We start from the raw sequence: 26,970 nt of genomic DNA on the forward strand, positions 1-26,970 counted from the left end.
TATCACGCAGCTTCGTGCTAAAAGTCTAGGGAAAAAAAAAATCAACAAAACCCCCACCACCTCCTGCCAGCTCCCTGGCGCCTAATTAGGTAAGTAATTTTGCCTTAAAGTGAGCACTTCTGTCCTGAAATCACCCGGGGGAAGAGTGGCTGTCAGGGAGGGTGTAGCCCTGCTGGGGTCCAGGACGGTGACATCAGTTCTAGGGCACCCTCCCCCAGCCCCCAGCCCTGGCTCCCAGGAGGCCCAGTGACCAGCAGATGACATCCCTCTGGTCCCGCCACCAGGACGGGCCCAGGATGGGCAGGTGGCCCCAGGTGGGCCCTGAGAGCAGCCCAGCCCTGGAGGGGAGGCCTCAGGAAGAGGCGCCCTACCTGACCACGCCTCCCGCGGGAGCTGGGGGGCTCCGAGGGCTGCCTTGTCTCAGTGAGAGCCTGAGCCGTGTCCCAGCACAGCAGAAGTCTGAGGAGGAGCCCAGGAGAGGCCTGGCCACTTGGCCAGCAGCCCCACCCCCACCCAGCTCGGCCCAGATATGGGAGCCAGGGTCTCTTGGAGCCCAGGTTTCTATCCCTTGCAGCTCGGTTCTGGCGGGTTTAGGAGGTTTCCTGAGCACTCACTATCTGGCAGGCGTTCCGCACGCCTGGCCTTGGGCAGTCCCCCCACAGTCCAACGGTGGCCTCCACTGCAGGGAAGGAAACTGAGGCTCAGAAAGAGCCCAGGTGGGGAGGTGGGGAACCTGGGTCCCTGTGTGATCTACTTCCTCACCAGCCCAGGAGCAGGCCAGCTGCCTTCTGATAGGGGATGAAGTGGGGGAAGCACAACACACAGCAGCACCCAGAACAGTCCTGGTCCTGGAGGCAGTGCCGTCCAGTGGTTAGGGCCCGGAGCTGGCTCCGATCCCAGCTGGCTGCTGGTACACCTGTGACCCTGGGCAAGTCACTCCACAGCCTAGCACGAGGAGAGCAAGAGTGTGCGTTAGCAAACGAAGTCGGGTGTGTCGCACAGCCCACACTTGCCCACAGACCACTGCTCAAGGCCTCCCGGGTCCCACCACCTGCTGAGGAAAGCCCAGGCAGTATTCTGACCTCGTCCCAGCACTGCCCACCCCTTGCCCTCATTCCAGGGACACCAGGCGGTCTCAGGGGCAGAGACTCCACAGTCTCCGGCCCCTCTCCCTGGGCGCTCCAGACCCCGCCCCCTGGCACAACTGAGCTCTGCCTTGGGTCCCTCTGTGCCTCTGCTGGGGCACCTGGGCACTAAGGTGTGTTCTGCACACGTCCCTGTTCCTTGGGACACCTCAGAGTTCCAGCTGTGTCCCCAGGGCTGAGCCCAGGGAGTGTCCCTGTGTGAGCTTGTCAAATAACTTGAGGACAAGATCAGCAAAAAAAAAAAAAAGAAAACCTGGGCTCTGACGAGCAGCGACAGGAGATGACTGAGATCCAACATCTTTCCAGGAAAACCCCTCCCCTCCCCGGGGAGGATTTCTGTGTGTTGCCGATAAAAATAGGGTGCTTCCTCTATTTTCCAAGGGCCCACAGGGGCTTTCTTAAGATGTCACTGAAGCTGTAGCTGAGGGAGAGCTGAGGGCCTGCAAACTGCGGATCATCTGTCAGGAGGCGATGACTCAGACCCGTGCCGGCTGACAACTAGACCACGGCCTGGGATGGCATCTTGGCAGCCAGCACATAGTAGGTGCTCAGTGCAGAGAGGAAGGAAGGACACGATGAAGGGAATTAGGGAGTAGGCCCCACCCCTTGACCTTGACCAGCACCTGAGCATTCACAGGGGCCTCTCACCCGTTGTGATGGGCTCCAGCCACCAGACTCATACGTTGCAATCCTGACCCCCAAGGGCATGACCTTAGACAGTGGGGGCTTCATGAGTGACAATGGCAGCCAAAGGAAGCTGGTTCGCCGGTTCCTCCTGTGAGACTCAGCAAGACGGGGTGTCTGTGAGGCAGTGGGCCCTCACTGGACACCAAACTCGCCTGCACCTTGACCCTGGACTTCTTAGGCTCCAGAACTGAGAGAAATACATTTCTGCTGTTTATAAGCCACCCGGTTTACGGTATTTTGTTATAGCAGCATGAATGGACTAGCACACTCATACGCCCTCGCGGATCCTGCGAGACCAGTTCAGAGGTTATTAAGTTCTCTTGACTGATAAGGAAACTCTTGCTCTGAAACCAAGTTAGAGCAGGTTCAGAGTCGAGAGAGCACATGGAAGAGAGCCTTCAGCTGGCCACAGGTCTCAGGGAGCCACTCCGCTAGGAACCCCAGGGGCAGGAGAACCTGGACACCCCCCCAAGCCTCTGCAAGGGCTACACTCCAGTAACTTAGCTCTGAGTGGAGCTGCCCAGTTAAATCTGAACTTCATAATAACAGTGAATTTTTTTATGCATGTCTCCAGTAAGCCCCATGATGCGTGGCCCCACGGAAGTTAGCCTCAGGGCCCCCCACACCATAGCAGGTGGGCTCAGCCTCTGGGAATCCAACAGCAGGGGTGGGGGCACCTGAGGCTCTCCCACAGCCTGGGGACGTTCCTCACCTCTGTCTGAGGTTTGGTGAGGTTTCCTATGTCCTCAGAGGCTGATCAACTAGAATCCCAGATCTGGCCCAAATGGGCTGGGTGACCCGAGGCAGGATACTAACCTCTGTGAGCCTCCACTTCATTGGCAAAGTAGGTTTAACGACCCTGGCCACTAGGGGTCATGAGACTGTCCTGCTCCCGTGGCTACAGAAAACCCAGCCCGGCCAGTCAAGTCAGCTCCTGCTAAACCAGGCAAGCACCGCGCCCCTCTTCTGCCCTGGGCAGGGACCGGGCCTGGGATTTCCCAGCACCCCTCCTGGCTCTCAGGCCACCTGGCATGGGTGGGGCTGACCTCACACCCTGTGGGAGATGGGCCTTGACCTAAGCCTGGCCAATCAGAGCTCATCTGCACCCCAGCCCAACCTGATTGGCTCAGGGATGAGCATGTGCCAGGCCCTCGATGGGCGCCAAGGAGGTGCGGTTCCAGGGAATGGCTGGGAAATGGAAAGTGTCTTTCTGAACCACGGGGAGTAGGCTGTGAGCCCAGGGCCACCTGCCCTCCCCCTGCCTTGGAGGAAGAAGCTGCAATAGTGGCAGTCAGCATGGGACAGGCACAGAAGTGGGAGGGGGCGCAGGGTTGGCACACCCTTCAGGATTCTGGAGCAAGCCGGTCCTGAAGCCAGAGACTTTGTGACTTTCTCCTGCACCCCCCACAGTGGCTTCCATCCTGTTTCCATGGAAACAGGCCTGCACAGTGACCATCACCCTCTCCAGCCTTGCCCTCCATGCAAATGAGAAAACACTCGCACTCAGATTCCCACTGGAACCTTCTAAGGTCCACGCCCACCCAACGCAGCTCAGCCTAACAACAAGGGCCGGGTTGGGACACCTGGTGGCTCAGGTCACCTGCCACTGTTCAATCCCAGACACAACTGACAGGTAGGAAACCAAAGTGGCCTGGAGCTGCCCCCATCCTCCTGGACCTGGGCTAGGCCCTGGGACCCCAAGACCATAGTCAGCCTCAGCCCGCCCCCCCCCCCAGGGTAGGCATGGCTGGGAAATCCGGGAACGATCAGGGTGCAAAGTTAATGCTGGGGCCAGCAGGGTGCCTGTGCCTTTGACACCCGGGTGCTTCCCAGACCCATGGGTAGGGCACACAGAGCCACGATGGGGGTGGGCCAGCACCAGAAGCTTCTGGAAACAGCCCATGAGGACCCTCTTACCCTTGACCACGACTGGCCTCTGTAAAGCTTGCATTCATTGGTATCTGGCCTTAGATTTCTCAGCAGAGCACTGGCCCTGCCCAGCCAGCCCCGCAGAGCTCCAGCAGCTCGGCTGACCAGAGGGGGCATGAAGAAACCGGGGCCTGGAGAAGCACGTGGATGCTGGGAGTTGTGCCTTGTCCCCTCCTCCCATCTGGCCCGACCCCAGGGAACGGTAGCCAAGTCCGGTGATGCGTCCTGCTTGCCCAGCTCCCTGCAGCTCCGGATGGCCATGAGACCCAGTTCTGGCCAAGTGTGCTGGGAGCGGGGGTGAGGGGCTCCGGGAAGGAAAATGTTTTTCCTGATCCAAGTGGACAGGCCCGGCTGGCGTAGCCCTGACTCTCTCCCTGCCTCCAACTCAGACCTGACACCCATGGCTTCAGCCACTGCCTTGTGACCCTGAAAGAGAGGTCTGGAAAACCACCAGGATGTCAGGCCCCACATCACTGAGCGATGCCAATAACCGCCAACCCCAGCACTTGGAGCTGTGTCAGAAAAATAACAGGATTTGCTTGAGCGTGCTGGTCGGGTCGCCTATTACTTGCAGCCAAACGCATCCCTGACGGACGCTCCCAGCAAATTACGCGTCCCAGGACCCATCCCACAGCGGAGCCCAGCTCCCCAGGCTCATCGCCTAGCTCTGCCCCTTACCAGTCTGTGCCCTTGGGCAAGACACTCCCTGTCAGGTGCCACAGCCCCTCCCTCACAGAGCCCATCTGCCATCCAAGGATGGTGCAGGGCCTCGCCCGAGAGCACTCAGCAAACAGGGGATGTGCTTCGGCTTAGTCACACCCCTGGACAATGCCTAAGAGGATTCCATTTCCTTTGCTTTTTAAAGTCCCACTGATGGACACTCTGGACAAAGGGAACTCTCAGCAGCAGCCGCAGAGGGGACGGAGGGGACACGCCTGCCTGTTCTTTTCAGAAAGCTCTAGTCGGGGGCTGGAGAATGATTCTTATTGACTTTCTGCTTCCCACCAGCCTGTCGGGGTCAGGCTGGGAGGCGGAGAAGATGCTTCCAGAGCAGAACTGAGCGACTGATGTCACTGCCGTCTTCATTAACATTACTCACGGCCACAGGAGGCCCGCTGGGCCGCTCACAGAGTGCTGGCTGAGGGTTACTCAGACCCTGGACGCAGAGGCAGAGATGAGCCCTCCCCACCCGCCTTTCCCTCCCTGCGGCTCCCAGAAGTCAGCACCCAGCCCTCCTGACGGAGGGCTAACGGGAGGCTCAAACAAGACCTCGCTGTGGACTTCACCCACGGCTGCAGAGGCCGGGCCACATTTTGGCTTTGGGTTTTGGTTTTCAGCTTTCTTTGTTTGTTTGTTTTTATTTTGTGGTTGTTTGTACTGGGGATCGAACCCAGGGTTGCTTGACCACGGAGCCACATCCCCAGCCCTTCTTATTTTTTTTTTTTTTTTATTTCGAGACACAGTTTCACTAAGTTGTTAAGGGTCTTGCTAAGTTGCTGAGGCTGGCCTCAAACTTGCCATCCTCCTGCCTCAGCCTCCCGAGACACTGGGATTACAAATGTGTGCCACCACACCTGGCCCGTGTCATGTTTTTGGTAGGAGAGGAGGAAGAACAGCCAGCATGATGCACCAGGGGAGGCATGTAGACAGAGAGTACCTCAAGTTCAACACGAACACGACTGAATATTTCATGATGTACGAATGTACCAAGGCAGGGAAGTGCAGCTGAAGGCTGAACCAGCAAGGGGTGCAGCTACCCCTGAAGAGCAGTGAGCCCGGGGCTCTGCCGTGCCCTGGGTGAGGGCGAGGAGTCCGGGGCTCGCTGTCCTGGGCTGGACGGGGGGCTCTGGAGGTCATCGTGAGATTGAAGTAACAGCCGCAAATGCAAAGTTCGCTTTCAGGTTTTTTAAAGATCACCTGCTTGGGGCTGGGGCTGGGGCTGGGGCTCAGCAGTAGAGCGCTCGCCTTGTACGTGCGAGACCCTGGGTTCGACCCTCAGCACCACATACAAAAATAAATGAATAAAATAAAGGTATAAAAAAAGCTTTAAAAAATATATTTTTTTAAAAATCACCTGCTTTTAGTCCCAGGGTGGGAGAGACCTGGCACGGAGCGGGCAGGGGCACGGCCACCCACACGTCACCACAGTCCTACAATCTCTGGGGCGGGGAAGCCCACTGTCTCCATCTCAGGAGGGGCCACTGCCCTGGGAGGTGGGGGTGCTGCTCCCCAGCCAGGGGCCGAGACCCTGAGGCCCGTCCAGCAGGAGAGGCCTCTGGGAGGCTGATCTTGGGCAGGTGGCGGGAGAGCTGGGGACACTTCATCTGAAGGGAGGACTGGGGGGGCACAGGAACCACCTTCACCTTCTGAAGGACAGCAGGAGCCCTCAGTGACACCCCTCCCTGCAGCCACCCGCCTCTGGCCTCCAACATCCTGTGCTTCCTCAGCGCCCCTCGGACCTCTCCGCAGCTGCCCCTGGGCCTGAGAGGCCATCTTCACCCCCTGCCACCTCGGGCTCCTCCCTCTCTGTCCTGCTGTGCGCCTCGTGGCCCTCTAGGCTTCTCCGCAACCACGGGGCCAGGTCAGCACCTGCCTGTGAGCTGCCTTGCACCTGGTTTCTAACCCTGAGTCACGGAGGGTGTCCTCAGGTGCCCACTGCCCAGCTCAAGACTGGCACGTAGCAAGTGCTGCAAAACGCTGACCTCCTGAGTGACGGGCACCATGGGCGGGAGCCACAGGGAGAGGAACTCCACTCATGAGAGAAGGAACGTTCTAGCGCATTGGCCCTCCTGCCTGGAGACTGGCAGGTGCACTGACCAGGGGCTGGCCTCCGGGCACCTGCTGGGCAGTCACACTGGGGGTGGAGGGGAGCTGTGACCCCTGAGGAAAGTTCCAGCCCAGAAGTCCTATGTCACCCGCCACAGCCCAAAGAAGGAGCCAGTCATTTGGGGGGGGGGACAGGAAGGGAGGGACACCCTCGGGATGTCAAGCCTGTTACTCTGGAAACGGAGCATTTATAGCACCAAGGACTTTGGGGGCTGGGCGGGCAGCTCTGGGGACGTGGGAACAGGTGGAGCAGGACGAGGGGCTGGGCCCCGGAGTGACGGGTGTGACTCCTTCCTGCCTCCTCCCCATGCTGGGCTCGGGGGCTCAGGAGGCCTCTGGGGACAGGGGTGGTTCGGTTGGCCTGAGTCCCCGGTATCCAGCCCAGGCCCAGGCACACGCTGGCTCTTGACTCTAGGAGAAGCCTCTGCTGCGCCCGGTGCCAGCCAGGACCAGCTACGCCATCTACGGGGACCGAGGCAGAGTGACAACCCAGGGCCCTGGCCATAGAATACGAATATGAACGCCAGCCAGCCCCCCAGCCTCCCTGGCCCCTGCAGTCGGGGAGCCCACCCCAGCCCTAGGAGCAGGCAGCAGGGAATCACTAAGCAACAGCCGAGAAGTTCAAGTTCAAGGGCAGGGGGCGGAGCTTGGGGGGATCAAGGGTGGAGCCAGCAACACAGATGACTTCCAGGAGGGGGGTGGGGGCGAGGGAAACTGTCCTCAACTGGACGGAGGCGAAGGGAGGGCCGTCCCTCTGCGATGTCATTTTGGAGTGAACCTCACAGACCCATCTGCGGACTATTTCATTATCCCGGGAACATACCTGTGATTCACTGTTTCCTGTTAATTAAAGGTCTCAGTGCTGTGAGGTCACACGCTCACTTGTAGATTGTCACCCGGCAGAGACCCACGCACGGTTCCTGCCCAACAGGAAAGACCTCGGTGGTGACCACAGGTCGAGGTTCGCTCCGGGCAGGTCCTTAGCTGCCTTTGATTCTCCGCCCACCCTGGGCCGGGTTCTCTGTGATGTCTGCCTTTCTGTTTCTGGGGGTGGCCGGCCAGCCGCTTCCCTCCCTAACGAGCTGAATCCGTTTGTGAGGGGCGTGCACGCTAAGACCTGGGCGGGGGTCATTTCTTTTAGCTTTTGGAAATGATGCTTTGACACAAAGCTACTTCCAGAATCAGGACGGACGCAGGAGCCTCGTGAGGGCCCCAGAGAAGATCTGGGTGGACATTGCGTCCTCAGAACAGGGACAGACACAAGCTGTTCTGGAAACACAGAACCCAGGGACAGAAGGCTCCTGCGGAGTGACAGGGAGGAGTCCCTGGGGGCGGCGGCGGGGGGAGAGGAAGGGCCTCATCTCCCAAGATGGCAGAGAGGTGGGGAGAAGGCAGAGGGGGACATGTCCAGCTGGTGGGGATCAGAGAAGGAAAGCGGAGAGAACCCGGCAATGGCCAAAGGAGAAGTGCGGGCACTTTGTTCTGAGCTGAAGGAGCAAAGGCCTGACTCCCCGAGATGCAGCGGGGACCCCGCGGGCCCCATGGGACGGGGGAAGCCCGTCATCCTCCAAGAAAGAGGCTCGGCACCCCTGGCTCACCCACTGAGCCCTGGTGGCCACGGCACGGAGGGACAAAACCCACACTCGGGCTGAGCAGACACACAAACCACCCTCCCACTCGGGACAGGAGGGACAGGCTGACAGGCAAGACTGCAAAATGACACTCCAATCCCCGTTTCTTTAAGAACTACTTCAGGATGTCCTCCAGGCAGACCAAAATGAGAGCCAGCAGGGAGCTGGCCAAGGGTGACAGGGACAGGCAGCCCCCAGGTGGGCGGGGCCTCCGTGCCCTTCCTCCCGCAGCGCAGGAGGTGGCAGTGAACTCGCCCACGGCCCCTCGCCCCCACGGTCCCCACTGTCCCCACTGTCCCCACAGCTGCCACGCTGACCCAGGACTGGGCATGGTGGGCCTGCTCGTCCTTCAGCCTGGGGCGTCCCCTCGTCAGGGGAGCACTCGACCTGAATCCCCTGCGGGGGCTCCCCGTCCTGGTGGGAGGACACAGCAGCTGGAGCCTGTCCCTCACCCCAGCATCTGGCCCAGGAAGGCCCTCTGCACCCCCAGCTTCTGCGCTTCTGTGGATGGACAGGCCCCGAGTGCAGGACGGCCCCAGCTGGCTCGGGGACACTCGGACCGGCCACGCTGTGACCTGGCCTCTCTAACTGTGGCCCAGGCTGGCCTCGAACTCCCTGCCTCCTGCCTGGTGGAAGTGAGCAGAGTTGGGAGCAGATGGCACCTGAGTCTGCCCTCCGCCTAGACTCACAAGGACGAGGACAACAATGACAACAGTGACAACGGCGGTGCTCACTGGAGCTCGTTTGGCAGCTGCTGCTTTACCCCATTTCACAGAGGAGCAAATAGGGGCTGGGAAGTGACTTCAACAGGCCCGTCCCTGCGGCGACACGGGGGACACAGGACCTGCCCAGGTCCTCCCACCCAGGCCAGCGAGGCTCCGCTCTGCAGCCCGGCCCCGGGCCCCTGGCCCCAGCCTCACGGCGACCTCAGTGACCTACCCTGCCATGACGATGAAGAAGTCCAGGCGGTTCCAGGTGTCCCCGAGGTAGCACTTCTTGCCGAAAATGCCCAGGGCCACCATCTTGAGCACCATCTCCATGGCGAAGAAGATGAAGATGAAGTCATCAAAGACCTGTGGCAGGAGGAGGACACCAAGGACAGGGTGGGCTTCAGAGCCAGGCTGCAGGGCTGGGGTGGGGACGAGGTGTGGGCCGGGGACCCCTGGGGACTCCTCGCACAGGAACCGCCCTGGCCCAGTGGAGTCATCCCCCAGACAAGGCCCAGAGAGGGGAGTGGACTTGCCCAAGGTCACACAGCCCATCCTTGGTCCCCTTGGCCTGGGGTGATGACGAGGGAGGGTTGGGGGGGAGGGCAAGGGTCTCTCCCATATTCTCCCCAAAATTGCCAAGCGCTGGGTAGACACTGGCCGGGCACCTTCTCGTCCAGCCCCGCCCACGATGGCCCCCAGTGGCCTGTTTTGCAGGGGGGCAGCTAACACCGACAAGGGCAGGGCCGGGCGGCGGGCTCACCTGCAGGATCTTGCAGCGGTCCGACAGGCAGTCCATGTCGTCGCAGGGCTGGTACATGCCGAGGGTCACGCAGTTGAGCAGGATCACCAGCATGCTCACGCACTCGAACCACGCACACAGCGGTCAAGGTCAAGGTCGGGGGCAGCCTCGGCAGGGCTGCACCCGCGCGCTGCGGCCCATCCGCCCGCCTGTGCTCATCACCCGTGGTCTGCCCCACCGCGCCCGAGCACCACCCCGCCGCCCTGCAGGGTCCCCTGCCGCCTCACCCCGGGGCTTCCCAGCTCAGGAAGGGAGGGGCTCCCCAGAGGTGGCCGCAAGACTGAGGCCAGCTTCCGAACTCCGGCCTCCTCCCCTCCCTGACCCCCCTGGTCTGCCCTGAGCCCAAACCAGCTGGACGCCCGCCCACCCCTGCACCAAGCCAACAGCACCTAGAAACCCTCTCTCCACTGAGCCCCCAGAGGGGACAGGGCCTGGGGGCCCCAGCTCTGCCCACCCCAACCCCTGCTCCGCCTTACAGCCCACTGTGTCCTGTCCCACCACTCTCAACCACCTAGTCACAGAAACTCAGAGGGACCTCAGGGCCTGTGTCTTCACGATCCCCCATCTGTCATGACACAGAGGAGGGGGCTCAGATCTCAGTCTCCCAACCTGGACTCTCCTGTCTTGACCGAGCCCTAGTTGAAAAAGGGTAACTCAAGTTAAAATGGACTTAAGCCACAGACTACATGAATGACTGCAGTCAGACTCACAGATGAACTTCCAGAACAGAAAGCCTGACTGCCCTTAGAGGCTACATCTCTCCTTGTCTGCGACAGACCCCACTGCGTGCTGTCTACACAACCCCGACTCCTGCCCCAGAACTGAGCTGCAGAGGAAGGCCTTGGTGGTCAGCTGGACAAGGGACTTCAGCCCTGGCACTGAGGGACTCTGGGGCCTTAGGCATGCCCCTTACCGTCCCTGGACCTCTTAGGCCCCACTGAGGCCCCAAGACTGCCCACGGGGCTGCTCCGGCCCCTCCTCACAGCGAGGGTGAGGGGTCAAAAATACCAGGGAGCTTTTTACCTTTGGCACCTGGAATTGAACCCAGAGGCGCTTAACCCCGAGGACACGAGGACACAGAAGCATTGTGCTCTCTCTGCGTGACATGAATCCCTAACGGCGCCTGCCGCCAAATACAGTCCGCCTCCCGCCTGCTCAGACCCCTGCTGTCTCCCCCACGCGCCTCTGACCCACCAGTCCCCTGCCGCACCTCAGGGCCTCTGCACACAGTGTCCCTGCCAACCGGGGGTGTGACGTCCAGGACCCCCCAAGGCTGACCCTCTAACTTCATGTCACCTGCTCGGAGAAGTCCCACCCCTCCTTCAAGTGCCTGCCACACCCTTCCTCTTTCCTTCCCTCCAAGCACTCACCACCCAACTGTGACAGAAGCCACCTCCCAGGGGACAGGGACTTTGCATTCACAGCTGTGACAGTAACAGGCCTCTAGGAGCAGCCCCCGGCCCCCGTCCAACTCCAATGGAGCCTGTGGGACCCTCAGCCAGACCCCGGCCCCAGTGGGGGAGCCCTCTTGCCCCTTGGGGGGTGACCTGGTTTCCTTGGGACTTGGCCTTCTGCCGCCTCCCCCCTTGGGGTCTCTGCCCTGCTCCGTCCTGTCCCCCACCCACTGCCATCCTCCCTCCCAGCCTGTAATCAATGCCGCCGCTGCCAGGCCCCTGGGCCTGAGCCTCCCTGGTGGCCTCCTCGTTAATTAACTTTCTGAAGTTCTAATTACCTGCCCGCTCCCCTGGCTCTGCCCCGCGCCTGGCACTCCCTGTCCCCGGCCTCTGTCCTCCTGAGCAGCGTCTCCTGGGGCCCGGAGTCCAGCCCTCCCTACAGGGTCACAGGCCACTTCACAGGCGGGGAAGCCAGGGGCCTCTCCAGGTCACCAGCTGGACCCCGCGGCCAGGGCTCTCCTCCGTGGCATGTGGCCTTGTCCTCCCCATGGCCCGAGCGCCTCACCTGGCCCCGGCACCAGCCTTCTCTCTGGCCTCCACTGGGTCTCTGCCTCCAGTGTCCCCCACAATACCCAGCACCTGCTGTGTCCCCAACACAAGGAGCGTTTGCCAGTGTCACATCATCAGATCCTCAGGGTCCTGTGAAAAGCCCCACTTACGAATCAGGAAACTAAGAGGGGACCCAGCTGCCCAAGGTCACCGCTGGAAGGAGGGGGTCAGAGGCCCAGAGGCTGCTTCTCCCACCGAGCGCGGCCCCCCATCACCCGCCTGCACCCCGACCCGACTCGCCCCACAGATCCCGTCCGCGGCCTGTCGCCCCCCCTTGGCCCGACGCCCGGGGCTCTGACCTCATGGGCGCCTCCAGCCCATCTCTCCTAGCGCCTCCTGTCCCTGGCCCTCCGCACACTCTCCCGCCCCAGCGACTCCCGCTCTGGCCCCTCTGCCCCGCCCGAGCTGGAGCTCCCCACCCGACAGGCCCCTCAGTAACCACGACAACCAGGCGCCGGGCACCCCTGGACGTGACCTTAGCTGCCACCACAGTTCACTGGGGACAGATGAGGAGTCGGGCCTGGAGGTCTGGTGTGACTGGATCAAGGTCACACACAGCCCAGATGCTCACTCAAGCCTGTGGCCACTGCGCAGAGCTGCCCCGCCGCTGGTCCAACTCGCCCTGCGGTGGGTCCCGGGCCGAGAGGAGGCCTCGGCCGCAGATGCACGGGGCGGGGGTGGGTGGCCCGGCCCCTCCCCAGGCACTCAGGCCATCCCAGGTGGCAGAGCCTGGGTCCTGGCCGGGAGTCAGGCCGAGCCGGCCTCACTGCCCGCAGCTCCCGCCACGCACCCCCATACCCCGCGGGCTGCAGATCAAAGGCGGCGGCCCTCCTGGAGGAGGAACCAAACCGAGCAGCGAGGGGTGGAGGCTGTCAGGGGAGTCCAGGGCTCCAGCCTGGCCCAGAGAGGGGTGGAGGCTGTCAGGGGAGTCCAGGGTTCCGGCCTGGCCCAGCGAGGGATGGAGGCTTCAGGGGAGTCCAGGGCTCCCGCCCCCGGCCCAGCGCCTGCCGCTCCCACTGTTAATCCTCAGCCCTGGGGAGTGAGCGCCTGCAGGCCAGGGGCAGAGTCCAGGACCAAGCAGAGGAGGCTGGGGCCCGAGAGGGCGGGAAGGGTCTGGGTAACTGAGCTCCACGGGGCAGGAGTCCTCAGTGGTGCCCAGGGCCTCTGGTGGCGAGGCTCAAAGGCCCTGCCTGGAGTCTGAGGCTGTCCACCTGGAGTCCGACCACCCGCTACGTCACGCCCAGGGCCTGGTCCCCGTCAGTGGCACCCATGCCACACAGCAGGGACCCTGAGGTCCAACCCCAGGGACGTCGACGACAGGGAGTGGGCAGAGAGGCCGAAGTGACCATCGCCACCCTCTCCCTGCCCGGGGGCCCACCCCGTGAGGCCCGCGTGTCCAGGCCCCGTGTCCAGGCTGCCCCTCGGAGCTGCCGCGTGCAGTCCCTCGGGCTGATTAGCTCCCCGACAGGCGGCCTTGGAGGAGCCCGGATGGAGCAGCAGATCAATGGCAGCCGATCAATACCGTTTCCTTGGCAGGAAAAGCCACCCCAGGTGCCCGAGCCTTGAGCCTCGGGAGAAAACAGCCCCAGGGCCCGTGGAGCCGCCAGGCCCTCTGGGCACCAAAGCCACAGCAGCGGCCAGCGGGATCCAGAGGCCTGGACACTCACCCACCTCCCAGCCCCACCATCGTGCCTCCCTAAGGCATAAGAACTGGGGCCTAGACCAGAGCAGGGTATATATTGAGTGCTGTGTGCCGGGCACCGGGCTAACAACGGTAACAATGGTAACGATCGCAAACATGTCTTAAGTGCCCTGAGGGCTTGTTTGCTAGGGGCTTCCCATCAAACCCCACACACTATCTCATTTAAACCCAACAGAAAGCACAGGCTGCAAGGGGCCAGAGGCCCCAGCACACAGGGTCCCAGGGCCAGGGCTCTCCTGCTTTAAAAATAAATAAATTAATAAAGCCAGGAGCAGTGGTGCACGCCTGTTAATCACGGGTGGCTCGGGAGGCTGAGGCAGGAGAATTGCAAGTTAGAGGCCAGCCTCAACAACTTAGCAAGGCCCTAAGCAACATAGTGAGACCTGTCTCAAAATGAAAAATAAAAGAGCTGGGGATGTGGCTCAGTGGTCGAGGGCCCCTGAGTTGAATTCCTGGTACGAAAAAAAAAAAATCAGTCAAACAATTCGTGCCTGAGCCTGAGCAGGTTGGCCCGGGACAAAGTTTCCCCGACTGGCAGACACTACTTTATAGACATGGCGACCACCACCCTCTGCCACCACTGACCGACAGGGGCCAGGCAGGTGGCCGCGGCCGGCAGGGTCAGCAGGGCCCTCGCCGGCCCCCGAGTGCGTTTCTAACCGCGTATCGTGGGCTCAGACCTGGGAAGGCCCGACCCTCGGCTGCTGCCGGCCAGAGAGACATCCACTGTCTCTTCTCACCCACCGGCGCCTCCGGGGCCGAGCCAGAGTAGAGGCTGGGCCTGGGTCAGCAGGGGCTCAGCCCTCAGTCCATCAGCCTGTGTGGCCCCCAGAGGGGTCAGGAAGAGGCAGGTTCACCTGCAGGAGGCAGCGGTGGGTGGGGAGGCAGCAGGAAGAGGCCACAGAGGCCGAGAGGACCAGCCCCCAGCCCTCGGGCGGCCAGAGCAAGGGGCAGGGTCACCAGGCAGCCCCCAGGCCAGGGCCCTCACACTGCAGGCCCCAAGCAGAAGGGTGACTGGGTGAGGGGCCGCGCCCAGCCCCAGCAGGCCTCCTCTCCAGGAGCAGCCAGCGGCCTGCACGGTTACCATGGCGACCACCCCCTCTGGCCACCGCGGGGAGGGCTTCTGTAATTCGGGGGGCTCTGGAGGAGGCTGGGGGCGGGGCAGTTTGGGCGGGGGCGGCCAAGTGTGTTTTTATTTTTGTCAAATCTGAAACCGAGTCCATTTCCCAGGGTGCCCCTGGGCGGGCTCATGTCCACCCGGGGGCGGAGGCCTGGGCCACCTGGCTTCTCCGAGGCCACATCCTCAGCCCCTCTGGAGAGCCTGCGTCCACCTGGGCCACCGGGATGAACCTGGCTCCTGCCCCAGGGTACCTGGGGGTGGCCCTGCCCGGGACCCAGCCTCGGTGGCCGTTCCTCACTCACGTGCTGCTGAAGGGGGTGCCATTTCCGAGCCTGCTCTGTCCTGGGCCTGGAGCCCCATCTTCCAGGGCAACAGCCACTCTGGGAGGTCCAGCACTCCTCCTGCCCCCACCACGGGCCCACACTAGGACCCTGGTAGTGTCCACAGCACTGTCCCCTAAGTCCCCCCATGCAGTGCTCATGGAGGCGTTATCAGTCACACCCCCAACCCAGGAACAACCCAAGGGCCCATCAACAGAACAGCGGCTTTCAACCAGGGCTGGCTGATCCCCTGGGGACAAGGGGCCATGCCATTCTTGGCTGTCACACCTGGGGGGTTGGGCACTAGTGGGTAGAGACCAGGGGAGCTGCTGACGGCCTGCAATGCCCAGGACAGCAGCTTCAGCAAAGGATCATCCACCCAAAGTGTCACAGGGTCGAGGCTGAGGAACCCCATGGGACACGCTGGGGGTGGAACACTCTAGAGCCCTGAAGACAAGTGACCGGCGGCATGGACGAATCTCTACCGGGTGACAGAGCCAGACCTCAGAGCAAATAACGTGTGAGTGCAACTCCGTGAAGTTAAAACGAGGCCAAGTTAACCTGCAGCCAAGGTCAGGGAGAGGGGACTTGAGGGGAGCAGCCCAGGGTGGGGAGGGGGTGCGGGGGCTCCCGGGAGCGGAGATGCTCTTGGCTGAGTGGCGGTCACGGGAGCGGAGTTCCAGGGCAGCGCCTTGGGCCCACTCAGGTCTGTGAGCTCCACTTGTGCATATTTCACCTCGATTAAAAAAACAGGGGGGTCAAAAATAATGAAAAGCATCAGCCCTGAGTGAAAATAAAAACGCAGCCACCAAGGAAACCCAAGCAGGTGGGGGCGCCTGCTGTCTCTGACCCACGGAGACCTGCCCGGCAACTGCAAGGCCGACACGCCTGTCCCCGGACATAGGGGACCTCAGCTCAGGCTGGACCTGAACTCTCACCGTCCACCTTCTACGTTTGTCTTGGGGTTTGTTCCCACGGCAACCGGCTGATGGCACCCACTTTACAGACGGGGAAATGGAGGTCCAGAGGCGGCAGACCCTGCCCAGGATGACACCGCGGTTGAGTGAGGACTGCAAGCTGCTGGGCAGGTGGCCCTGTACCCCGGGCCTCTGGCATGTGTGTCCCTCTGGGGGCAGGGAGCGTCCCACAGGACAGACGGCCCTGCCAGGCCTGGTTCCCTGGTCCCCAGACGCACAGTGTGCAGACAGTGGGGAGGGACGAAGGGCCGTGGGGCCTGAGGAGGACCTGGCGGAGGGGCCTCAGAATGGAGGCTGCGGCCACGGACGCTCGTCAGACACCCCTGCTTTGGCCACTACCCAAGAGAAGGGTCAGGCAGGCCCCAGGGGACCAGGGTCCACTGCCTGTGGCTGACCTGGCCTCAGAAGCCCGGCCACAAGGTAGGTGCACCTGTGGGGAGGCCTCTGTGACTTGGGCAGGAGCAGGGGGTACAGGCACCTGCTCTGAGCTGTCACAGTGCCATGGGTGACCCCCTCCCCAACAGGCGAGCTGGTCAGGGGCAGAGCAAGGCCATCTAGACTGTGGAGCCCGACCGGGAGCCCTACCTAGAGTCACCTGCAGCCTCAGAAGGTGGTGAGATCCCCGTCGCTGGGAGGCACCAAGGCAGCATGCCTGCCCAGGACAGGGTTCTGCTGGCCGCCAACGCCCCGCCCTGGCCACTGACTCCCCTCGCCCTCCCTCTGTGCCTGGCTCTGGGAACCCAAATGAGGGAGATGCAGGTCTGACCTGGAGACCACAGGTGGACACTCGGGGGAGACACAGAGAGGGTGAGGGCAAGACAAGGGACGGGTGACGCGCCGCCTTGACCTGTCCACTCCCCAAACGACCCCCTGAGCATCCAGAGGGAGCCCGCAGCCCGCGCCTCCCAGGCCCTCGCACACACACACACACACACGGGCACAGCAGGCCACGCTCCTGGCGCCCGCCCTCGGCCAGCAGCAGTGGACACGCTGACCCTCTCCTGGAACCCGGTCCTCAGCCTTCTCGGGGCCTCAGGCGTGAACCCCACGAGCCCCTTCCCAGAACAACGCTTTCAAATCAAGTCCTTTGAAGCCCAGGAGCCGCCCGGGAGCAGGGGACGTTAACGCAGTCCCCAAAGCCCTCTCAAGGCTGCGTCACCAACAAGCTGAGCCTCGAGGCCCCCCGGGCCCTGGCCATGACGGACGGGTGTGACATTCTCAGCTCTACAACCACCACAAAGAGCTCGGTGACTTTACAGTGACAGTCACAGAGCTGCACAGGACACTGCGGGGGGGTTTCACTGCTTGACAGAAAGAAACGCTGAACTTTCTCCAAAAGCCTCCCCACCTGAGCCGGCCCCAGGGCCAGGGGCCACCGCGAGCCCTGGGCTGGCCCTCCTCCCTGCCCCTTAAATGCTGGGTCTCAGGGCCACCCCTCCTCTCCCTGACCCCACGCCCACTCCTCAGGTGACAATGGCCTTCTGTGGGGTGGCCAGGTCCCCAGTCTCTGTCCCAGGCCCCATCACCCTCCTGGAAGCTGTCCAGAGTCCCTGTCACCCGGGGGCCCTGCCTGATCACCTCTGGCCCGCGGCCGGCCACACCGTCCCTCCCTTCCTCCTGGACAGCCTCCACCCACCCTGGCCTCCTCCCGACCTCCGCTCGGCAGCCCTCGCCCCGCGGCCCCCGCTCCTCCCCAGCCAGCTCCAGAGCCCTGGGCCAGGGGCTTCCTCGGCCACCGGCCACCTCACCTCTGTCCTCTGAGCCCCGCCGCCTCAGCTGTGCCTGGGGGGACCGGGTCCAGTGCACGCTCTGCTGCACCCCTACTGTGCGCAAGGCCACGGGGCTTGTCCTCCAGGAGCTCCCAGCCCGGCAGGGAGGACAGTTGGCTGAGGGGAGGGGCGTCCAGCACGGGGCTGGACTGGGCACAGGGCAGATGGCCCATGGGGTGAGAAACAGAGGGACTGGTGGTCGGCCAGCCCTTGCCAAGCCAGTGAATGGGCGATGGACGGAGGGGTGGTGGGGGTGGACGGGAGGGTGGGCGCGACGGGTGATGGGCAGGTGGACGCCGGAGGTGAGGTGAGGGCTGGTGGCCATGGGGGCGCACAGGTGAGTGGGCGAAGGGATGGAAAGGCGTCAGGGGTGGGCGGGTGGCTGGGTGTCCCATGGACGGGGCAGCCGGGCAGAGGGGCTCGTGGGGACACAGTTAGTATGTGACGCTGTACAAGTGGCTCCCCAGGATTGAAGCTCACGCCACGTGGCCCCCGGAGACCCTTCAGGAAGGGACAGCACCGTCCCCGCCTCCTTCACAGACCCTCGCTCTGAAGCCGGGCGCTTCTCCTGACCGCGCTCTCCGCCTCCACCCCACTGGGTAGCCGCTCCCTCGGGGCTGGGAGGCGCCCAGAGAGGGCAAGTTCTGCTCAGCACCACACACAGCGTCCGGCCCGGGGGGAGGTTGAAGGGCGACCCACGGGAAGCTGCTGGGGATCAGCAGGAGGACCCCGACGGCTAGACTATTGGTCTCTCCCAGGGGGACAGACGGGTGTTTGTCTCCCCACAGGTCCCCATGGGGTCTCAGGGAGCCAGGGCACAGTCAGCTTTGACACGGGCAGGACTGGGAATGACACCAGCCGGGAGGGGCCGCTCCTCGCCAGCCGTCCCCTGCCTCCCTCTGCCCCACGTCAACTACCAAGGGCTTCGGCCCCCTCGGTCACCCTCACTGCCACCGCCAGGCTCGGGGGCCCTGCAGGGCACACCCCCCTCTGGCCCTCATGGTCAACGGGGCCAAGTCTCAGGGGCCACCCACACACAGTAGGTCTGCCTCCTGCCTGCAGACCCCTCCACCCCGGAGTCCAGACCACAGGTGGCCTTCTGCCCCAGCCCCCTCCTGTCCTCGCCCAGGCCATCAGCGTCCCTGGACCCCAAACGTGGCTCGGAGGCCTGGGTCGGGACATGTCCTCAGCTGGGATCCCCCATCACCGACCTCCTGCCCTGGTCACAGGAGGGCGACTCCAGTGTGGGGTCACCTCTGGGTGCCCAGGCCTGCATGGTGGCCCTTCCGACATGACAGAGCAGCCCTTGGGGACCGTCCACAGGTTCAGCAAGTGTCAGACTCCTGCCCAGTGAACGCCCGAGCAGAGGGCCCTGCAAGTCCCGCCCGGCCTCAGGCCTCGGTCTCCCCTCGGGCACCCTGCCTCCACCCCAAGAGCGACAGCCCTACTAGGCGCATCTGCCTGTGTCGGTCCCTGCTGGACGCCCCTCAGTGTCCCCCCCAGCGTCACGAGTGCAAGCTCTAGCCTGGCACCTCACACCCTGCTCGCCAGCCCATGCCAACCAACGCCTCCCTTCTCCCTCGGCAACTCCCCCCCTAACTGTTCTGGAAAACTCTATTCATGCAGCGAGACCCAGACGGAAAGACCCCTTCCTGCAGACGGACTTCGCGGGGCCAGATCGGGGCGGCCTCGGCCCTGCAGTTCTGTTACCCAGGAATCTCCACGCCACGGGACCTGGGGCCGCCCTCCGGAATCTCCCGGACCCTGGGCTCCTCTGATTGGCCAACCGGCCCACCTGCTGCCCGCAGAGCACAGCGTCCACTCTGCCTCAGAGCCTCCTGGGGGCGGGGGTACCTTGGAAGCTGACTTTTGTTTCTGAGGAAAACAACCTTCTCCACACCAGACGGAGGGAAGTGGACGGATGCCCAGGCACGGGCTGCCACTTCCGGCACAGCCTGCGCGTCTGGGCGTCCCACCAGGCCCGCTGCGGAGGACGGCACCGCCTCTGGACAGGCTGGGCTGGGGCAGCCCTGGCCTAGGGCTGGGCTCGGGGACCCGCCTGCCCTGGCTTCAGCACCACTCAACTGTGACCTTGGGCAAGTCAGCTCCCTCCTGGGCCTCGGTCTCCCCAGGCTCCGGAGGCAGAGCAGGGACACTCGCTGCCCCGCGGCCCCCAAGAGGTGCCCAGAAGACCCGCGGGGGGCCACGGCGGGCAGCCAAGCGCCTGGAAAAGGGGAAAGACGAAGAGGCCCCTGAACACCCGGTCCAGGCCCTGCCCGGGACACCAGAACCCAGGCCACAGGCCCTGCCCCCAGGGTCTCCCCTGGAAGCTGGGCCTTGGGGGACAGGTGGGACCTGGACAGGTGGGACAGAGAAGCGGAGTGGGCATGGCAGGCGGCAGGTCCAGGGAAGCCTGGGCGGGGAGCTGGGGACACATAGAAGCATCCATGTGAGTCTGGGGACACGAGGGGAGTCCCCAGAATGGGGTTGAAGGACAACCAGGGGACAACCAGGTGGACAGGGAGCCGCAGACCCAGGCTGAGTTCAGTTCTGGTCCCAGCGGGGAGGAGGGAGGGACAACCGCCGCGCCCGGGCATCTGTCCAGGATGACACGCAGCCTCACACAGGGAGCCCAGGTCCCGGAGGGCGCGGTGGCCCAGGGAGGACGCGGTGGCCCAGGGGAGGACGCGGTGGCCCAGGGAGGGCGCGGTGGCCCAGGGAGGGCGCGGTGGCCCAGGGAGGGCGCGGTGGCCCAGGGGAGGGCGGGCTGAGCCTGCACAGCCTGGGGCTCCTGGCCATGCTCTTCCCTGCGGGAAGGAGGGGAGAGGAGGACACTGGCTGTCACGTGGGCAGGAGGGGAGGGCCGCCAGCTGCCCGCTCCCAGTGCCCGGCGGAGAGAAAGGGCTCGGGACAGGATGGAGGTTAGATTAAGGAGGACTTCCTGATGGCGCAGAGCTGGCACAGAGGTCCTCAAAGCCTAAGCTGGTGGCCCTAGGTCCTGTCTGTACAGCGGAACTGAGGCAGCCAGGAGGCAGGGACGGACCACGTGACCCGGGCAGGTGGCCAGCGCGGGGTCTTCTTCAGGGAAGGCCTGCTCCTCGCCCGGCACCTTCCCACTCCAGGGGACAGCACGTTCTCAGGCCATTGCCAGGGACACAGGGCCCAGCTGCCCACGTGCCTTGGGACCCACGGCTCCACCATCAGCTCCAAGGTGCACGGAGGAGCCACCAGCGCCGAGTCTGCCCGGTGCTCACCCTGGAGCCCTCGTTTGACCCAGTGTCCCCAACCAGGGTCCCCGTGGCCCCAATGCACAGGAGCGAGGCTCAGGAGGGCCAGGGCCTGTCCAGGGCCACCAGCACGGGTCTCCACTCCCTCGGCAACAGGGGCACACCCTGGGGCAGCCCCAGAATCAGGGTCCCCTCCTCCCTGCCGGCCCCGAGGGCCACCACGCCTGTCCAGTCCCACCCTGGGCCCCCTCACTCCTCGCCACGACCCCAGAGCCATCTCATGATGGCCACCCAGCTGTCCTCCCTCCCAGGAGCCAGAGCAACGTCCCGGCCACAGGACGTCACACAGGGACAAAGACTCAGTGGTGCTGAGGTGGATGGGGCCCTCATCCCTGGGCAACCCGCCAGCTGCATGGGACGCGAGACTTGGCTCCCGGGGCCCTGGACACGCCATGGGCCCTGCCCCTGCCCCTCCCAGAGATGGGCCGGGTCAGCGAGTCCGAGGCAGGGTTCTCGGCCACCAGCCCGTGGACCCCGGCCCCGGGAGGTGGCAGTGGAGATCGGGGAGAACGGCGGCCAGGAGCAGGCAGAGGGCAAGGCGGGAACCAGAGCGGCCAGCCCGTCCCAGGAGGACGGCAGGGGGACTCAGCCCTCCCAGACCTCGCAGCCGCTGGGCCCCTCCGCAGGCCAGGAGCCCAGGCACCAGGGGGAGTGACTCGGCCAAGGTCACTGGGCAGCGGGGCTCCCGCATCCGGCCCAGGCAGCACCCTCCCTAGTCAGCTGGTCAGAGCAGGAGGAGGTGTCACAGCTGGCTGGCGTCCCCACGAAGCGTGGCCGGCTCGCTGCAGCAGAGCTCTGCAGCGCTGTCACTCAGGAGGCCGGCCCAGCAGCGCGCGGGGTCCGGGGACTGCAAACCCCAGGGACAGACCCCGGCACGTGCACGCTGGGGGCCTGGGGACCCCATCACATCCTGGCAGTGCAACCTCTCGGAGCCTCACTTTTCTCAGGTGTAAAATGGGGTGAGGTCCGGGGGTGGGGGGACCTCGGGGGATAAAAGGGACGGTGCAGGCAAAGCCCCCGTCTAAGGTCAGGTCAGCCTCCTCAGCCTCCCGCGGACCCTGAAACGGAGGCTCCCGGAGACCACATGGAACTGCAGCTGGTTCTGCTCCTGAGAAAGGCCCTGAGATCTAAGGGAGGGTGGGAAATGGGTCCTAGCTGGTCAGTCCTGGCTGCCAGGGCCGCCCGCTGCAGGTGCCAGGATCGATCAGCAATGTCTGCACTGACCGGCCAGCACCAGCAGCAAAGCTCCCACCAATTCCCCTAGATAACAGGTCGCATCCGATTTTCCTTGGAGACGATGTCCTTGGAAGGTGTTGGGTCCCTGTCGCCCAGAGTCTTATTGAATCTACCCCAGCAGAGTGTCTACTCAGCAGAGCGTGAGGATGCTCATCCCCCTCGGGCTCTCCCGACAGTGAAAGCCACGTGTATGCGCTGCTTGTCTCATCTACCAAGCTCCGTGGTCACAGTCCCCCATACTGCTGCAGTCTTCTGTGCAGGCCCGGAGACCGTCCTCTGTGGACAGCAGGGAAACTGGGACTCAGAGAGGTGAAGAGACTAACCCAGGGTCACAGAGCAACTGGAGGCAGAACCGGCCCCCGGGTCCGTCTGACTCGAGTGCCCAGCACTTGTCACAGTGCCACACGCCACCTGCCATGAGTCAGGCTGTGCTGTCTAGCCCCTGGCATTTCAAACCCGGGGGCCTCCCAGCTGAACCCCCAGCCGACGGCACAAGCCAAGGCCCAGGCCGGGCAGGGAGCGGTGCTGACATTTGGGCGAGTGAACCTTTCCCTCCCGGCTCGCAAGCTCCCGTGAGTCAGGTGGTGACTCAGGGCCCAGCTCGGGCCGAGCAAGGAGCTGAGTCAGGAAGCACCAAGCTTCAAAGGGCAGCTGGCCCTGGGCCAGGCCCCTGAGCACCAGGGACACAAGCTCAGGATCAGCTGTGGGGGCGGATGCCCCACTGCCCTGTCCCCGACCCGACCTAGGATCCAGGGAGGTGCCCACTGCTGGTCCCTCGCCCCATGTCTGCCGTTCCTCTGGGCTCGGCCTCAGCGGGAGTAGAGCTTCCTCTGCAGAGTCTGGACATGTGACCTGTCGGTGGTCACATGACTGAGGACAGTACAAATACTTAGTGCCCAGGGCCCAGAGATCCTGGGATGGGCCTCAAAGCACCGCCACAGCGAGTCACCCAGAAGCCCCAGCTGAGCCCTGCCCTGACGCCCTCCCATGCGGGCACTTGGGGATGCCCACTTCCCTGGCTGAAGCTCCGGTTGAGGCCTGAGCTACCTCCATCCTCCAGCCCAGGGGCCAGCAGCCTCTGACCGTGGGGATTCTGGGGCACCCCTCCCTTCCCCCTTCCAGGGCAGCCCCTGGTGGTCCCCAACCCCCGTCACCCTCCTCCGCCTGGCTCAGAGGGTGGAGATAGGGAGAGTGGCCCAAAGGCTCTGTTGGCCCAGGAGGTCAGAAAGGTAGAAAACCAGGGATGGCCGTGGGCGGGCCAGGCTGCCTGAGGTCAAGGGCACATCCTCCTTGTGAGCATGGCTGGCCCCCAGGCTCCCACAGCAAGAAGAGGGCACCTCGTCTGGCCCTCCATCGTAGGCAGAGAGGCCGGGGCTCAGAGAGAGGGCCCTGCCCAAAGCCATACACGGCACACAGAACTTGACCAATGCACCTCGAGGGGCCACTTGGGCCACTTGGGCCAGCTCTGTGCTGCTCCAGCTCTGTGCTGCTCCAGCCCTGAAGTCAGACTCCCAGGCCAAGGCCATCTACAGTATAATCATCCTGACCAGAGAGGTGAAAGACATACTCAAGGTCACACAGCACCCAAGGGGCACAGTCGAAATCCACTCTTGTCATCCTGCCCAGCCCTGGCCACTGTGACATTGTCCCACCATCTCCCTGGTCCTCCAACCAGCCTTCTCTTCCTTGAAGGCCCAAACCCGCTGCAGTCACCCCTCCTCTGCCTAGCCGACCCCTGCTTACACTCTGCACGCCCCAAGTCTCCCCAACACTTTGTAGTAAAACGTCTCACATGGGTGGCACCTGCCTCTGCCACTCCCAGGAGTCCCTGGGACACGGTTCTTTGTCCTCTGGGTCCCCAGGGACTGGTGGACTAATACTTAGTGCCCAGGGGCCAAGAGATCCTGGGATGCCCCAGGCAGCCTGGACCTCGAAGCCCCAGCTGAGTCCTGCCAGGCCTCACCGTGTCGGAGACCCCTGACCGTCCCCAGGGAGCATCGAGGCCTGTGGCCCCAAGAGCCACCGTCACCCACTCTGCATTCCTCTCCCTGACACTGGACCCTCTGGCCTCCAGGAGCTGGGGGCCCAGGGCCCACCATCACCTCCGCCCCTGTGGACAGGGAGGCCAGCAGACCTGGGCAGACTGGGCACAGCGGCCTCCTTTCCGGATCAGCCTTGACACCCGCCTGCCTCTGGGCATCCGGAGCCTAGCGCAGGGCTCACCTGCAGCCTACCTTCCCTGGGTGGCCTCCAGCACCAGCAGGAGGCCACCAACAGCCCCCGTCCCAAGCCCCACACCCAAGCTCAGGTCCCAGCGCAAACTGCCCACGGCCCCCGCTGCTCTCAGGGCCCAGGTGGCGCCTCCTGCGGCTGCCAGGGCCCCCCGCCCTCCGGCCACCTCCCTCTCCAGCAGGGGTGCCACCGCCACAGCACCCCCTCCCCACCTGGCCCCTCCCTCTCAGCGAGGCCCAGCTCCGACTCTGTCCACGCACCCAGAGAGCACACGGAGGACACCACCATGTGCCAGGCCCCAAAGTGTCCAGCGGTGGACAAGAGGGTTCCGTCCCTGCCCGCCATCTGGCACCACCCAGGAGGAGGATGCTGCGTTCCATGTCTAGCTGACCCCACGGAGGCCCGAGGGGAATCCCTGAGGGCCTCCGGGAGGAGGTGACACTGAAGCTCCAAGTTGCAGGGCGCTGGCCAAGCGAGGAGGGGCGGGAAGAGCACTCGGGAAGGCTCTGAGGCCCCGAGGACCCGAGGGGAGCACAGTGGAGAGAGCAAGGCCCATGGGCAGGCGCAGGGCCTGGCAGGAGGGCTAGGACTGTGCTCTGGCCGCGGGAGTGGGAACCTGGGGGTGAGGGTCTTAATGTGTCCCCAAAACTCATGAGGTGGAAATTTAATCCCCAACGCAGCAGAGCTGAAAGGTGGGACCTCAAAGAGGGGATCCTGCAAGAGGGCTCTGGCCTCACGGGTGGGCATTGCCACTGCCGGGGAGGTGGCTGGTCATCGCGAGAGCGGGTCGTTACAAGACAGGCCGGGTCCCGCTCGCTCTCTGCTGCCCCAGGATGACGCGGCACCAAGGCCTTGTGCCGGTCCCTCCGCCTCAGACTCCCCAGACCCAGAACAGTAAGCGCTGAACCTCACTCTGACCGTCCAGCCCCGGGTGTTCCGCCGCCCGCAGCACAAAACCCTGAGGACAGGTCTCAAGCCAGGAGTGGCAGGAGTTCACAGAGGCCGCAGCAGGGGACTCGCCAGGGGATCCATTGTCCCCAGCCCGCCCTCAGCAGCCCTGGTCACAGCTCCCGCCATCTCTGTGGTCACCACCCACCATGGATGGCTCATGGCCAGGAGCTGGGCCAGAGTCTGATGGATCTGCGTCCCCAGCCCCTCACACAAAGCACTGGCTGAGCCACCGGCAACTTCCAGAACCTTCCTGTCAGCAAGACCCCACGTCCTCATCTGACCAAGCCCAAGCCCAGAGCCTCCCTGCCAACCATCTGCGCCCGCCTGCCACCACCAAGGCCCGTGGCCTAGCCAGGCCTCACCTTCTAGTGAGGGCGAGGACTTGGGTGGGCGGGCTCACTGGAAAGGACTACCTCCCCTGTCCCCACCCTGGGCCCCGGGGCAGGTGCAACAGCCCAGGCCCGCAAAGGATATGGGTTGCACACCATCTTGATGCACCAGTTCCGGGGACTGGTGGTCTGTCGCAGGCAGAAGAAGGCCACTGGCGCCAGGTCCGGGTGGGGGACTTCAGGATCGGCTCCATCCAGGGGCTCCTCCAGGCCGGGAGGGGACGGCGGGGGACTCTGGGGCCCCGGCTGCGCGGTTATTCCCAGCTCAGGGGCTGGAGCTGCTGCCGAGGAGGAGGCTGGCGGGGTGCTCTCAGCCATGTCAGCGCTGAGGGGTGCGCCCTGGGGGAGCAGAGAGGGTGGCCCGTGGGGGGCAGGCCTGGCACCCGCCCCCAGCTGCCTCCCCCAGGAGGGGACACTGCTCAGCCCCGCTCGGGCCCTCACTCCGGCTGTGAGGATGAGGGAGGAGTGGACCGCTGGGCGGTCCCAGGGCATGTCTGGTCACGTGCCAGGCCTGAGTCTTCCTTCCAGCGCCCTCCTGTCCCCACGCCGAGGGCAGAACCCAGGGCCTCGCACACGCTGGCAAGAGCTCTGCCCCAAGCTGCCCCCAGCCAGGACTCGCGTGTGGCTGGGTGGTGGGGTGTGTGTTTAGCACAGAGCCCTGGTTCCAACCCCAGCACCAAACTGCAAATAAAAATAAAAGAGGAGAGTGGAGCACTTGTCGCAGCCTGGAGAGGAAAGGGAATTGGCAAGAAAAAGGAGGAAATCATTGTAAACGTGGACATGACCCCGGGACAACTGTGCTACAAAGGAGCAGCCGGGGAGTTGTGGCATCAGACACTGGGGGGACCCCAGCAGCCAGGAGGGACTCCCGGGCGGCTCCCCAAGGAAGGGGCACCTCAGGGAGACCTGCAGGGAGCCCGAGACCCGGGGACCCCCCACTGCCTCAGTCTAGACCAACCGCTCTGGTTCACGGATGGAGACCGTATGGAGGCCGGGAGGGGACAGGACAGACACTCCAGTCAGGGGTGGTGTCCCGGGTCTGTGACCTGAGCAGCTGTACTTGCTGTAACGGTGCCAACTTGAAATGGTCACTGCTCATTGAGGCACGGCACGCAGTCACCGGGTGCTGGGCCTGGCCAACCACACAGCTGGTCTGACCAAGCCAGCCTCTGCCACCTGGGCTCCTCTGACCCTCCGGCCACCTCAGGAGGTCATTGTGCTCATCGGGCAGGTGGGGAAACCAAGGCTCAGAGAAGG

At 63.9% G+C, this 26,970-nt stretch overlaps 1 protein-coding gene across 2 annotated transcripts in view; it reads right to left on the reverse strand.

Moving 5' to 3' along the window:
- Window positions 1-26,970, reverse strand: part of Cacna1i (calcium voltage-gated channel subunit alpha1 I) — a 95,545-nt gene that overhangs the window by 55,788 nt on the left and 12,787 nt on the right. Inside the window, exons 2-4 of one of the 2 annotated variants that reach the window (XM_078052700.1) lie at window positions 25,800-26,052; window positions 9,689-9,801; window positions 9,158-9,291 (exon numbers count right to left, since the gene is read on the reverse strand). In XM_078052700.1, the coding sequence (XP_077908826.1) occupies window positions 9,158-9,291; window positions 9,689-9,801; window positions 25,800-26,031 (479 nt within the window). In that variant the 5' untranslated portion in view covers window positions 26,032-26,052. Of the gene's footprint in view, window positions 1-9,157; window positions 9,292-9,688; window positions 10,047-25,799; window positions 26,053-26,970 lie in introns of those variants that run through there. The other variant, XM_078052699.1, reaches the window with a different exon arrangement.

This window comes from Ictidomys tridecemlineatus, chromosome 6 (assembly GCF_052094955.1).
Source record: "Ictidomys tridecemlineatus isolate mIctTri1 chromosome 6, mIctTri1.hap1, whole genome shotgun sequence".
NCBI lineage: Eukaryota > Metazoa > Chordata > Mammalia > Rodentia > Sciuridae > Ictidomys > Ictidomys tridecemlineatus.